This window comes from Oryzias latipes, chromosome 11 (assembly GCF_053564925.1).
Source record: "Oryzias latipes strain Hd-rR chromosome 11, Olatipes_Hd-rR_3.1".
NCBI lineage: Eukaryota > Metazoa > Chordata > Actinopteri > Beloniformes > Adrianichthyidae > Oryzias > Oryzias latipes.
This window is the reverse complement of record NC_136247.1, coordinates 20,805,837-20,820,540: the sequence shown is the minus strand read 5'-3', so window position 1 is coordinate 20,820,540 and position 14,704 is coordinate 20,805,837. Positions and strand designations below refer to the sequence as shown.

The 14,704-nt window shown below is 40.1% G+C and overlaps 1 protein-coding gene across 4 annotated transcripts in view; it reads left to right on the top strand.

Annotated features, from left to right (window-relative positions):
- poc1bl (POC1 centriolar protein homolog B (Chlamydomonas), like) overlaps window positions 1-14,704 on the top strand; it is a 50,077-nt gene that overhangs the window by 20,753 nt on the left and 14,620 nt on the right. Inside the window, exons 1-3 of one of the 4 annotated variants that reach the window (XM_020707081.3) lie at window positions 1,429-1,620; window positions 10,034-10,122; window positions 10,669-11,123. In XM_020707081.3, coding sequence (XP_020562740.1) covers window positions 10,738-11,123 — 386 coding nt within the window. In that variant the 5' untranslated portion in view covers window positions 1,429-1,620; window positions 10,034-10,122; window positions 10,669-10,737. Of the gene's footprint in view, window positions 1-1,285; window positions 1,621-10,033; window positions 10,123-10,668; window positions 11,124-14,704 lie in introns of those variants that run through there. The other 3 variants (XM_078954973.1, XM_004073975.5, XM_020707082.3) reach the window with 3 other exon arrangements.

Sequence of the window (14,704 nt, the reverse complement as noted above, 5' to 3'; positions counted from 1 at the left end):
AAAGGAATGAGAAGGAAGAATTAAAAAGATATTGGCAAGTTACCAAGCAGAGCAGGTGTTTGCCAAACAACAGACAACACTGGTGTGTTACACACTCCAGGCAAGCAGAGTCCGGCCTGAGCAGGACCTAGATCCCATGAATAACAAACCAACCCTATCTCTGCAAACATGCTGCAGAGGAATGGCTGTTAGCACTTGAGAGTATGTGTGGATTTCCAAACCTTCCAGCGTTTGTGCAAATATTAACACAGGACTTCAAATGGTTTGAACTCGTCTAAGATCAGGAAATGCTATATGAGATGGTTAAAGACTTTCAAACAGTGAGAAGAAAAATATATTTAAAATTACATTGACATATAACATTTTCACGTACAAGTTTTTCACTCAGTCAGAACCTTATGTACAGATTTAAAAAGAAATCTTGTATCTGACTTTGAAGGCCTCCAGTAGGTAACACAAGCCTTCCTTAATTTAATCTGTGTTTAGTACAATCTGAAAAGGAAAAAAAACGTGATTACATTATGATTTTATTGAAAAATGTTAGGTTTCATGCAGTTTTCTCTGTGTTTTTGTTCGTCCATTTTAAAATAAATGAAGAATAGTTTGAACTTGCTCAAGAATTCACCTGTCAACACAGGCAAGACTGTATAAAATCAAAGGTCATTCTCTATCCGCCTGTCAGATTATTAACAAGCTTCATTTCAGGAGTTTGAAATTTTTTTTTGGTGCTCTTTGGGTTTATTTTTCAAACCTTAAAAAAAAAAAACTCGTTGAACTTTTAAGCACTAAATTGCAGTACAGTAATGATTGATATTATTTTTGATTAAAACCTTTTGTTTCTGTTCCCAAAATACTTGTACACCTATTTTGGAATAATTTTTTTTTTAATTTCACAAATATTGTCTGTTTGGGTGGAATATATACTTTTAATAATAATTATTTAGAGATTTGGAAAGAGATAACTAGCTAGCACTGAAAGCTGTCAAGTTAAGAGGATATGATGTAAACAAAACCGGAAGTATGTCTGGAAACGATTTTTTTTTCTTTTTTTGTGGTTTGTGATTTATTTATTTTTTGTTAATGTGGAAATGTTTCCCAGCTTTTTAACTAAAAAAATGTTTTTTTAATTGATTTTTTATCTGCTTCCTGGTTGGAGTTACTGTAACTTTTCCTGCTATCTTAAAACAATGGCATTGTTAATCCTGAACAAGGTATGGCTATAAAAAGTGACAACATCACACTCACCTCTAAGTGACAATTTTAGAATCACCAACCAAAGCTTTTTTTTTTGTTTTGAGGATCATATTGTCTCTATACTAATTTTAAAAAAATTAGATTATTTTTTTGGAGAGAAAAAAACAGACAAAATTTGTAAAAAAAAAAAAAAAAAAAAAAAAAAAAGAAATGTTGAGTAAACAACGATAATCGTTCCTTTATTTTGAAAGGTTCTGGCGGAAGCTTTGCAGTGAGAGGGTTCGTTTGTTTCACGCAGGCCAGCACTCCGTGTGGAGGGGATTATGTGGGAACTCTGACAACTCCAAGCCAGCGAGCAGGGTCCGGTTGACAGACAACATCCACTTTTAACTCCAGACACACCATACCATGCAATTTATCGAAAAGGTAAATTCAGAATTCCTCTGAATGAAGACTAATTCTCACCCTACTGTGTCGTTTCACATGCCAAAGTTAACGCGTTATTTTCTTGTCAACATGCATCGTTAGATTACCCTGTCTGCTATTTCCTGCTGTGACTAGTAAGTTAACGAGCCAGTTTTACACAAAGATCCTCTTTGATGCCAACAAGCTAAAGATTGAAAAGCTGCGAGTCGACTTTGGAAAGTTTTCGTTCTGCTTCCGCTTCGATTTACTGAGCCTCTGCACACCTGAAGAAACTTTTTTTAAGTATCTTTCGCTTCTCTGATTGTAAACCAGATTATAATCCGAGCGGTGCGTTCATTTGACAGATTTGCCTTGCAATTGAACTGTGCGAGAGCAGCTTTATGCGTGACAGGCACGCATGATTCACGCCCCATCTAGACTTCTCCCTGTTTGGCACGTTCCTCTTTGCAGACCCACTAATGAAAAGGGTGTTTAGCATGCATTTTTCTCATGATGGAGGACATGTATGAAGAAATTTAGGATTAAGATTGGATTCCTGAGGATTTCTTTTCTTTATTCAAATCGGTGTGAATCAGGAACAGATGAAGAGTTGTGTGATATAGAAAATACAAGCTCCCTGCTCCGCTCCATTCTGATGCATCCACTTGCAGACTCATTGATCCATTTATGTCTTTGTTTTCCTCTTCTAAGCTGGAATGTGGATCTAAAGTGGAGGGCTGGATAGCTCCAATATAATATTAGGGTGTGATGGGCTGAAAGCTAGTGGGAGAGAGTGCAAACAAAGGGAGGATGGGAAATGAGGGCGGGCTTACTCTGCACCAACTCAGAGGTGAATTTCTACTGAACTTCTGCTGCTCTGCAGAAACTATGACCAAGAAAAAGACACAACGAAATTTCCCGGGGTGTAAGGGAAAATTGATTCAGCGATATATCGTGATATTTCAGGTGGCAATACTTGTATCGAATTAAAATGCTGTCGGGACGATATTTATTTATTTAGAGTCCGATGTCCTTCAGCGTCTGACTCTTGTTTCCCACTTATACCCCAGACTAGGGTTGGGCGATGTCCCTTAAATTGGCCGTCGACGATGTTTGCTGTCAACCATCGGGAAGGAGGATGACATCGTCGGGGGGGGGGGGGGGGGGGGGGGGGGGTATTTTTACATTTTTCGTTCTTATATAACTGCTATTCGTTTTTTTGCTTTTTTTCATTTTATTTTCCAACTAATGACTAATCCGCGATGATCCAGTATAAACTGAGGGAAGTGACTTTAACAAAAAAAGTAACAAACAAAATAGAAAAGAAGTAGTCCGCTCCCGCACTTCACTAGTGAAGTGGACCGGCGGAGCGCGGACTTACAGCTTTGTGTTTGAGGGAAAAGGGGGGGGTGCTTTGTTACATGAGCGCTATGTGTGGGAGATTTAAGACTGCGATCCGTCCCGCAGCTCTAGGGGTACAAGCAACAGAACTCAGAACCGGGTCTAAAAGTGTGTGTCTGAGCACAGCTCGGATCGTCAACACACAGCGGTGTGAGCTTCAAAGCAGAAAGGCCGCTCAGTCCTTAGAAAACATTCAAACAATCACGCGGATTTGTGTTTCCAGTCATGTCCCGACTAATAAAGGCTGATGTTATTCCCACGTTTACGTGCAGCCAGCAAGCAGCACCACCCAAAGCTAATGTTGTTAGCCCGTGTTAGCATACTGCTAATCCTGGCTTCGTTCAGAAAAAGCACTGACCACACGGATTAAAATTCAAATGATGAGCGAACAGGTGTTTCATAGTAACCGTAACATTTTTAAAAGCACGTTTAGAAGATCGTCTCGTATTTTACCGCGCTGACATGTCAATGTATATAGCCGCTCGGCGCTGTTTAACATTGTTTTGTATTGAATTGTTACATTCAATAAAGTTTGAAAAAAAAAAGACGCTCGGCGGAATCTATATCCTTCCGTTTTTCAAACCCTACTGCGCATGTGCGAATGATTTATTCCGACGGAAAGTGTGACCTTAGTGAACGTTTTTATATTCTGAAAATATTTTTCTGGGACCATGTACACGGTTGGATTCTAATCCGACCATTGATCCCATCAAAATATTTTGTACATGTAACCGCGGCTTATGGTGTCAACGCGCAACGTGGCTGGGGAGTGGCATCACGATGATGGTCTCTCCATCGGGATGTCAGTCACCCATCATGATGGACGATGATATTGTCCATCGGCACAACCCTACCCCAGACTACTAGTTGGCAGCAACGGCGAACACTGAGCCTCTTTGAGCAGCTCTACACCCAAAAAAACAACACAATTTCACAAAATCTGTTTAGGTTAAATGCTAAATGTTCATTCAGCCTCCCAGTTTTGGTTGTCATGACACATGTACTACTTAGTCTTTACTTGGGATGAGTACTGAACCAATACTTTGTGCCATGTTGCTGCCAGGAACATATAAAACACGGATTGTGGTGTTTTGTTGTGGGCTCCAGATGAGAACGAGTGACACTTAAGATGTATCACGATACATACTGTATTGTGAGATGTATATCGTGATACTTACTGTATTGCCAGACTCTTGCCAATACACACCCTTAGAAATTTCCACCTTCAGTTCTATTCTATTCTATTCTATTCTATTCTATTCTATTCTATTCTATTCTATTCTATTCTATTCTAGTGTGTATTTACTTTCTTATAAAGTTAAGTGCTGTAATACATTGTCTTTTTTATAATAGGAGGGATAGTTTCTAGATTAGGTTTAGGTCAGTCCAGAACTGTTTCTTGCTTCTAGTATTAAATCATGTGTAGGAAAAGCAGTTTCCAGGTTAAATCCGTCATTTTTTTCACTTCAAATAGCCTAAAAACAAAGAAAAAAAGGGCCCAGCCATTAAAATGGGAGACTTTTCACTTATTTTTGTGTTTTTTGCTCCTTTCCTCAAGTGTTACATGTGGTTTTGCGCCCATTTTTGTTCTATTTCGATTAAACATAGATTTTGACAGATAGTAGTGCTTTGGTGGGTTTCACTCTGATCATGTAGAGGAGAACTTTAGCATTGTAGCAGTCTGGAAAAATAGAACCAGGAAAAAACTAAAATTATATGTTTTGTGCAATTAATCAATTATGATCTGGAATTAATTAATTAATCTATTTGTCATCTAACCTAATAATTGCTGTAAAAAAAGCATCATTTTTAGGTATTTTTATGTAACTTCATGACACTGTGGCACAGTAAAATATCAAAGTACAGCTAAAGAAGTCGATTTACGAAGTTAGTTTCCATTTTTTTATAACAGACGTCCAACCTTCACTTTTACCCCAGCAGGGGGGGATTTTTGTTTTACATCTCAAACAATTAAGAAAAAAACAAAATATTAGATCCGGAATGCTCTAATGTAAAGCATCCAAAAAACAGTACAAACACTTTTCTGAGAAACAACAACGAAAAAACAGTTTTTTCCCTAAAATAAAACAGACATAAAGCGCATTCAGTTGGCACATCAAAACATGATTTTTTTTAAATAAACAATGACAAGCACACACATAGCGGCTATGATGACCAAATGCTCATTTCTTTTTCAGCTAGTCACTGAGACTGCAAAGCCGCCTTTTCCTCTTCTCCATACATTTTAAATGGATTTTTGTTTATACTACACACTTTGGGTTAGGAGCTCGCTGCAATACAGCCTGCATTTTTTGTCTCAAGCTATAAATCCGAAATGTAGAGAAAAATGTAAATTCAGGGTGCTGTTTTATGTTTTTGTTGACTTTTATTTATCCAGGTCACTTAATTCTCCATATGTAATGTGCAGTACCCTATGCAAGGGAGTACACATCATATCTTTCAGACCCTTTCTCATTATTGCTGCTTGGTCATTTTGGCCCTCTGCTGTGTTGATGTAGAGCATCATATGTTGGAGGCATGGATAACTGTGACAGAGCAGGAGATTCCAAGCAGAATGCTTCGTATCTTGCAACACTTGCCTTTTCTGGATGCCTTTTGCCTTTAAAGGTGAATGGATCCAGCTCAAAACTTCTACCCAAATTTGCAAATGCAGTGAGGGATTCCTCTTTCTCACAAGCAACAGTGAATGTCTTTCTTTCCTCTTTGCCATGAAAGGAACTTATAGAGTCACCCCCTGAATGTGTATAAATCCCAATAAGGGCTGAACATACTGGTGCCAAGAGCTGGGGTCACCTTGGCTGTCTATGATTTTTTGTTGGCAACTCCTTTGTTGAAGTACAACCTACAGGGTAGACTCAAGAATTCATTATGAGCTTGAGATTGCTTCAAAATCTCTCCATCTTGGAAATGTATCGCTCTCCTATTGGACCAGTAGACCAGTGTTTTCCAACCCACGGCACGGACTCGGCACGGAAAGACTGCTGGGAAGTAGTGTGAAGGGTCTTGAAGGGTCTTCAAGGGCCCACACTGGAAGAAACTCTTTGTGCCCCCTGGGAATCAAACCCTGATTTCCTGAGTGCCAGTCCTGCACTGACTGAGCCGTCCAGCTGCCCCTCTAGTATAGAACCAATTTATATTTGTAACCAATTTGTAACCAATTTATATTTCCCACGGCACACTAGTGTGCCGCGGCACACTAGTGTGCCGTGGGAGATGGTCAAGTGTGCCGTGGGAAATTGCCCTCATTAACTGAAAAATTAAACATTTCCCATCTCCAAGATTTCAGCTCTCTGTTCATCCAAACAGGCCCTGATAAAACACTGAGGAGTTAGGAATATAAAAGATCGTAAAATACTTTTTCTTTGCGTTTATTTTATTTTATTAAAGACATTTTGATAAGAATGACGTACCGCGATTCAGCTGCAACTCCGGCTGTATTTTGGAAAAGTCCCGTCCTTTTAACTGTCTCCACCAATCATTCTTGGGGAGCTTAATCACATGTCATCAGTCTGACCAATCAGAAGTGGTTAAAGTCTTTACTTCCTTGTCCCGATTTAGCTCGTAAAATCGCTCAGTTCTAACAAAAATACCAGCTAAATCTCGTCTTTATCGGTGTAGCTTTCCACAGAATCCGGTATCAGACCGTGGAACAAGTGAACAAAACAAGGAAGCTCAGAGACGCGATCTCCGCCGGCCGTTTAATGCACTACATCTCCCATGATGCATTGGGTTGTGAGAGTGACAGCGCTCAAGGAGATCTGTTGCTAAACGTCTTGAAATCAACGAACACACATCAAACTGTTTTTACATCTTCTAACTTAACTTTTATTACATCTTTTAGAAAAAAACAGCTGCAGTTTCAAGCTTTTTCTGCCACAATTATCTCAAAAATGCATGTGAGATTCTGGAGGGGCTGTAGATCAATACAGACTATGAGTTTTCCGTTTTTTTTTTTTTTTTTTAATTTTTGGATCCTGGTGTGCCGCGGGATTTTTTTTAAGGTTAAAGTGTGCCGTGGCTCAGAAAAGGTTGAAAAACACTGCAGTAGACCAATTTAAAAAAATAAATGAAGAAAAAAAAAACAACGGAGATGGAGAACTGTTCACCTGTCATTCACCGTTGGGTGCAGCAAATATTGGGTTAGGAGTCGCCACTGCGAACTAGCTTTCACTGATTTGCACAGGTGGTTTTGCAGAGATTTTTATGCCACAAGCCTTTCCTGACACAACAATCCGAGCTGGGGATTGGTCTATGCCCAACAGGATGCTTGGGTGAAAGACTGCTGGGAAGTAGTGTGAAGGGTCTTGAAGGGTCTTCAAGGGCCCACACTGGAAGAAACTCTTTGTGCCCCCTGGGAATCAAACCCTGATTTCCTGAGTGCCAGTCCTGCACTGACTGAGCCGTCCAGCTGCCCCTCTAGTATAGAACCAATTTATATTTGTAACTGGGCAAAAAGTTTGAATTCCGACCCTCCATGTTGGAATGGAATGACATCATACAGCTTTTACCTTACGGCCTAGTTTCACCTCATCTTGCTCTCAACAGAAGTCAGTCAGCAACCAGTCGAGGGTGCGATTAAAGCTTCGCACACACCAGCCTCGGCAACTGGCATTCAAGCGACCTTTTTCAATAGAAAGTCGATATAAACGCACACAAACTTCAATTCGGGCTTTTGCTTTCAAAACTCTTGAAACCATCCATCCATTCATAACTATGCAATTTTTAAATTCCATCCTCGGGCTCTACATAAAAACCGGGCATTGATTGAACTGAGTTGAACCTTCAGCTGTTTGAACCAATCAGGGAGTCAGACTTGTGAGTGATCTGGCTGCGTCCTTCTCAGAACACGGAAGTGACAATCGGTTGAAAAGTAATTATGAAAACGAAAATAATAATTGCAGTCCGGCCCGGCTGGAATCGTATGACTCCAATCCTGGAGCAAGTTTGGCAAGATTCACGCCGCTTCGACATTTCGCACCAAGCCTTTCCCAACTTTAGGTGGGGCACGTGGTGCTAGTAAACGGTAGAAAAACAAAAGAGGAAGAAGAGGCCTCTCCCTGCTGCTCCCTGCTTGTCCAGCTTAAACACCGAATGCTAAAAGAGCGTTCATGAAACTGCGTATTGCGCATTTCTGAACTCGCAACATATGCCTGATGGGAACGTATCTTAAAAATGACTCTAAGTGTTCCCAATCCTTAATCCATTGGAAGAATTCTGTTTACCACAATAGATCTAACACCATTGTTTCTCATGTGACTGGCCAGTATGTGAGTCAAGCACTTGCTGTTCCTTCAGTGACTTTAATATATCAGAGTTCACTTCAAAGGATGTTTCTCATCATGACTGGTAAAGCATGTTTTTCAAGCCATTTTTAATAGCTCAGGAAGCAAAAGCATGTATCAACCTTTACTTTTGTGCAATGATTAAAACGTGTCTCAGGATTAAAGCTGCATTGTAGCCCTCTTTGTTCCTCATTCGCTCACAGGGGGACACAGTATCACTACCAAAGGGTCAGATTGATGGACAGCCTCTAAAAGGGGGTTTTGTCTGTAGGCGTCTCCATTTTGAAACCTCAGAGAGTCTGCAGCAGGCCACAGTTTTGGCTGAAAGGGGGAAAAAGACTGCTGCTTTGACCAACTTGCAGTGAAAAATGGAGAGTTTAAAACATTTACATTTACAGTTGGATCTGTAAGGGACAAACTGTCCTTTTCCTTTTTTTTTCCCCAAGTAGGAAATAGCTGCCCGTGGGTTTGAGTGCGAGGAAGGGGGAAGCACTGCTAAAGTGTGTGATCAGCACTCTTTCAGTTTAGCCTTGCAGGCTGTGACAGATAAAAGGTGACCTTGTTTAATATGAATGCAACACAATTATGCGACTAGATTAGTGGTCACATTTAGAGGTCTGTTTTTACCACAACCCTTGTTTAGGTGTTGACATGTTAAATTCCTCAGATATGAGTATTTCAATTATAAACCAATTTTAATCCCAACTTTAATAAGCAAATGGGGATTTATCTTTGTATTTATTTTTGTCTATATTACTGGTAATCTCTGTATTTGGTTCATTGGAAGAGAATAAAAAACGGAATAGTGTCTAGCGTGTTTTTTTAATCTTCAGCAGAAGTCTTTCTCACACACAACGGTATTCTCAATTTTTTTTTTTGTTGCGTTGTCTTTGTGTTACATTTCAACAGAAATGCAATGTCAGTATATTTTAGCTTGAGTTCAATTTTTTAGTTTTAAGTAGGATGGAATTAAAGCCATAAGTTGTCTATAATAGGCATGATAAGTGTCTTTCCTCAACTGTAAATTAGTTTTTTCAATTGCTAACATTTTGTTTAGCATCTCAAAAAACATGTAGTGCGCGCTGAGCTTCATCCAGTGTTGGTACTTGGGCAAGACCCTTTGCACTACTCCTGTGCCGGGCCCAAGCCGGGTGGTTTCTCATACAATCTCGTGTCCTCTACCAGCGGCCCAGGAGCTTGAGAGTCCTGCAAAGTAGCTTAGCTGTTCCTAGCACTGCGCTTTTCTGGACTGAGATGTCCGGTTAGATCAATAGGAAGTGATTGGTCTGAGTCACCATTTCTATGGCAACAACTCTTGCCAGTCAGGTGTGAGCTTGTTGGAAGTCCATACTCCTACCACTGAAAATGGGCTTGGGAAAATTTGTCAAATGTTTTGAATTTGACAGTTGACACCACATAGTTTTATTGAGGCATCTGATTGTCTGAGCCACTTTATCACTTAAATAGTTTTAACTACAGAAAAAATATATAATTAAAATTAATAAGAACATGTTAAAAAAAGTATTAGAGCAAGAATGATTATTTTGACAATTTGACAATTTCTCTATTGAAGTCAATGAGATTTTAGCTTCTCTGAGCCAGCAGGTACTTTCTATTTGGAGCATGAGAAGGAAAGGGGTCACTCAGTCCAGGTATTATACAGTTAATGCTACTGGGACATGATTGACATCAGGTCACAAAGGTTAAGGTGACGTCTCTTGTGTCATCAGTCCTCTGATGTACCAAACTTCAAGTGATCTTCTTTTCACCACATCAAATGATGACACCGGCGGTACCAACAACAGACGCTGCTCTGGAGGTGAAATTATATCCCTATAACCTCCGTCACCTACTAACAAAACAGCACAAAAGTGGAACAAGATGTCAGCTTAGTTCCAAATACACTTAATTTAATGCGATCAAGGTCTAAAGTTCACTGAATTTCAACTCAGTTCATTTGTTGTGTGCACTCCTGCTGAAATCTTTGCAGGTAGATGTGTGCATTGTTCTGAAAGAATTGGCTCAACAAGCTTTTACTGCTGTGTTAAGGGATTAAAAGAGGCTGCACCTTAGAGTTTGTAACTTTAAGGGACAAACAGACAAATACATTTACAGGTTGTGATAACACGACTAACTTCTGATCATCATGGTCAAAATAGAACTACATAAGCAAGATTTATTGGCAGACATTAATATCTGCTTTTCTCTATAACTACCTTTTTATGCAATCTTTTATGTAAGTCTTTTTCTTCTGGAACCAGTTTCTATTAGACATTAAAAGGATTGCAAATATTTTAAAATTTTATTTACGTCCTTAAAAGAAGTTTTGATTAACACAAAGTTGTCTGTTTGTTTTTGTTCCCAGATGCCCGTATCCTGTTGGGAGCAACCCTAAGGTTCAGCTTGTCACGTTTCTGTCACAGACCTCCTCACCATGAGGGGGCGCTGTTCTAGAAAACTAGGCGTGCTAGCCAAAGCAGGGTTCTTTCTGTGGCTCCTGTGGCTTGGCTATATAGTGCTGGCACGTTCCACCTTCCCGTTCTCTTCATCAACACGGGAGGAAGATGATAAGCACAATGTTCTTGTGAGGCAGTTGCCTGAGGAGAAGAGTGGGATTGATGGACCACTGGCTAGAGCCCTCTATATAAAACCCCCACCAGACAGCAGTGCGCCTGGGGAGTGGGGGCGAGCCACTCGCCTCAACCTCAGCCCGGAAGAGAAGAAATTAGAGGAAGAAAGTGTGGAGAGCTACGCTATCAACATTTTTGTCAGTGACAAGATCTCTCTGCATCGGCACATCCAGGACAACAGGATGGAAGAGTGAGTGGATAAAAAAAAAACTTTGTTGCCTTCTCTATATTGACTTTCTCGCAAAAAAATCAGTCTTGCATGTTGGCTGGAATTAATGGTGTGCCAAAAGCAAGGACACCAATTGGATGATCTGGTAAATTTTACACTGGCATCAGTTTGCTACTGACAGTAAGATCATCTTTTCCCTTGATCACATTCCCCATATGGATGGATGACTCATACGAGTACTGTGGGTTTTTGGGTTGTGAAGACCCGTGGAGGGTCATGGAGTGGCAAGATATTAAAGGGGAGTGCAGGTGTATCTTGCAGTTCCCTTGAGGTGCGTACGGCCACTTTAACCCTTGTGCTATCTTAGATGACCCCACCCTCACATTGACGTGTTCTCCCTACCATGACAAAGGTGGATAAAGGTGGAAAGATTTCATGTAATCCATGGACACCAGTGAAGATCCCAAATCATTGAAGAAAAAAGGTTCAGCGCACTGTCTAGTGGGTCTAGATGACCCAACTCCCAATGTTAAAGTGCCTAGGATAGCACAAGGGTTAAGGGGCATCATGCAAATGGATCGTGAAGTATTTGTAAGGATAATGTAATTTGCACACACTTGGGACGTACAGGTGATGCTGTCGTACAGTGCCCTTATGCCACAATCGTTATGTGTGGCATAAGGGCACGTCGTTAATTAAGTACAGTTACTAGCCCCCTACTGACCAATCGCAAATGGCGCACGCACTGTGTGCTCAGGTGCCTGTAGGACTCCTACACAAGCTGCGCTCTGATTCATTTTAGGTCTCAACAATCAGACTGAGCGCAAGGAACTCACAAGGTGTCTGTAAGAGACACCGAAAGACCCTGCACTTATCACAGGAACAGCACGAACAGGCTCCTTGCACTGGGCCACAGATTTAGAGGAGTTAAAAAAATCAAAGATTCGTACAACACCCTTGCGTCTCACCTACTTTGTCCTTGCTTAGCCTTGCGTGTTGTTTAGGCGTTTTCTATGACCTGTCGCTTGCTGTATTCTTGTAAAAAATTAAAAGGGGATCATAGGGTGTATAGATTCACAGAGTGGTCTAGCTACAACCTTAATATATTGTGGGCCACCTGCATGCCTTGTTAACGTTTGCCCACTTCCGCCCGTAGTAAGGGCAGCTTACGACAGCATCCCGTGGACGTCGTAAATGAGTGCTACTCACAAATACTTCACAACACACTTAACCCACGTACGACAATGGTCCGGCCATTTTCATGACGTCCCTTACGGTGGTTCTACGAGCCTTAAGGAAACTGCACGACACACCTGCGCTCCCTTTAAGATGCAGATGGTTCTGTCTACGACCCTCCACCGTCCCGGACAACCCAAAACACCCCTACAGATGAATCCCCGTACTGATGCTTGTGTCTAAGGCATAATCAAGTTCAATCAACAGTAAATAACAGTAGAAATTTGTGAATAGAAATGGAATTAAATAAGCTTTTTGGCCATGATACTGTACCCTAAAAACACAATGTAGAGTTTCTTATCTGTCTCATAACTTGTGGATAAATCTAAAATTAGCCAAAAAAAAGTAGAAGGGTTTGCAGCCATGGATGGTTGTTTTGGTTCTGGTGCTGTGTTGAAAAACAATACTTTGTATTTTGGATCCTTGAGTTAAAAATTACACATTAGGTGATTTTATTCATATTTTAACCACTGGAATCATGCAGCGTAAATCTCTGTCTGTTAATCAAGTGAATTCATATGACAAAGACTTGGATGTAAATCAACAGGTTCCACTTTCTTTGAAATCATTCATGCACAATTTTTGCCGTTAGGCTTTGCTTTGTTTTTAGATGTAGACGTGGCAATACTACGTTATGAGGTAAATACCTTTGAAGATTAACTTAATTTGTAAATGTTAATAAAAACAAGGTGAAACTGAAGCTTCAGTCAATGAAGCTGGAGCAGCATTTAATCAAGTTATAGCCATATATCTTAAGATTATTTGAGTAAAATCCCCATTTGTCCAAGTCTGTCCTTTTTATTTAGTTCAGTTTATTTAATTTATATGCTTACTGTGATTTGTTACATTTTGTTTCATTAAATTGGAACAATTCCTTGATACTATTTAAACGTTACCAACTCTAGTGTTTAAGTTTTTTCACAAACTTTGACCTCAAAACCGGTTGGTTTTATTCCCACATGCTTTCAAAACGTAGTATGTTCCGCCTTGTGTGCTGCACCAACTAGAAAAGCCAGATATTAGTAACAGTTAAACTTTTGAGACAACAGCATTCCAGTACGAGAAGTGAGTAAACCAGTATGGTTAGCTCCTTAGCCTCAACCAGGTTAACTACTTTTATCTATTTTTGTTATTAGCGATGTGTATTTTCCACATGTACTCATAACTCTATTCGCATATACTGAGAAATTCTGGTGTAAGTAATTCATATAAAGAAAGACAAAGGAAAAAAAGATGCAAGATTAAAAGTTTTGCAGTTTCATATGACATCACAAGAAAGTCTTCAATTTCAAAATTGTTATTTGTTCTATTGAGAAATATAAAGGTCATTTATTTGTCAGAATAACCATTCTTGCTCTGCTACCTTTTTTTTAACATGTTCTTGCTCATCCTGTTTTTCCCCCCCGATATTTTTACAGTAGTTATAAACTGGCCAATCAAATGCCTCAATAAAGTTATGTGGTTCCTGCCAGCCCCCAAGTCGAGCGTTCAAAACATTTGATTAATAGATTTCGTGTAGGAAGGGGTGTGGACTTCCAGCAAGCTGACTCATGATTGGCGAGAGTGGTTGCCATAGATGATGACTCAGACCGATTCTGACCAGCCCCTGCTTTCTGACACTGTCTGGCTCCAACATGGCGACGTTCATATTGCAAAAAAATGACAACTGAATTGAGTTCATTTTGTTTCATCCAGAAGTAATCCATTTTCAGTGGGTTCGTTCCAGTTCTCTTTTACAGTCAATGGTAGTAATGGATACCAGCAGACATTTCTGGGACATTTATAGAGCACTGGATTTTGGAATTGTTGGTTGTGTTGGAATTCCTTCCCTACTCACTACATAGTGCACTTTATTGTACGTTTGCCATTTTGTAGAGCTGACCGAACTACAATCCCAAAATGAAGTGCCCTAGAATTCTCTGCGAAAAACCAGTGTGCATCGGTGCTTACTAGTTTGGCAAATATTGACCCAATACATTACATTAATTTGTGAAATCGCTGACATCACATCTGCTATTTAAGAAAAAAATTGTAAGCATGGTGTACATATAGCTTGAAAAATCCAGGGCACTAGATAGCATTTTATTCTGTAATAAAATTCTAGTATTTTTTTAGTAGTTTGGTAGTAGGGAGGTATTTCGGACATTTAGGCACCTCGACAAAAAGGAAAACGCCCATATAAAGAACTCTAAAGTAGTGAGTAGTAAGGTAATTTAGGCGCAACCACATCGACGATGATTGTAGCATCAGCTACACCAAAACCGATTGTTTTCTTGACTGTGAATAAATAACTGCGTTTCCATTGTGGGCGGCCGTGGTACAGCGGTAGGGCGGTCGACCCTTCGAGTAAGGTAGAAAAGCGCCAT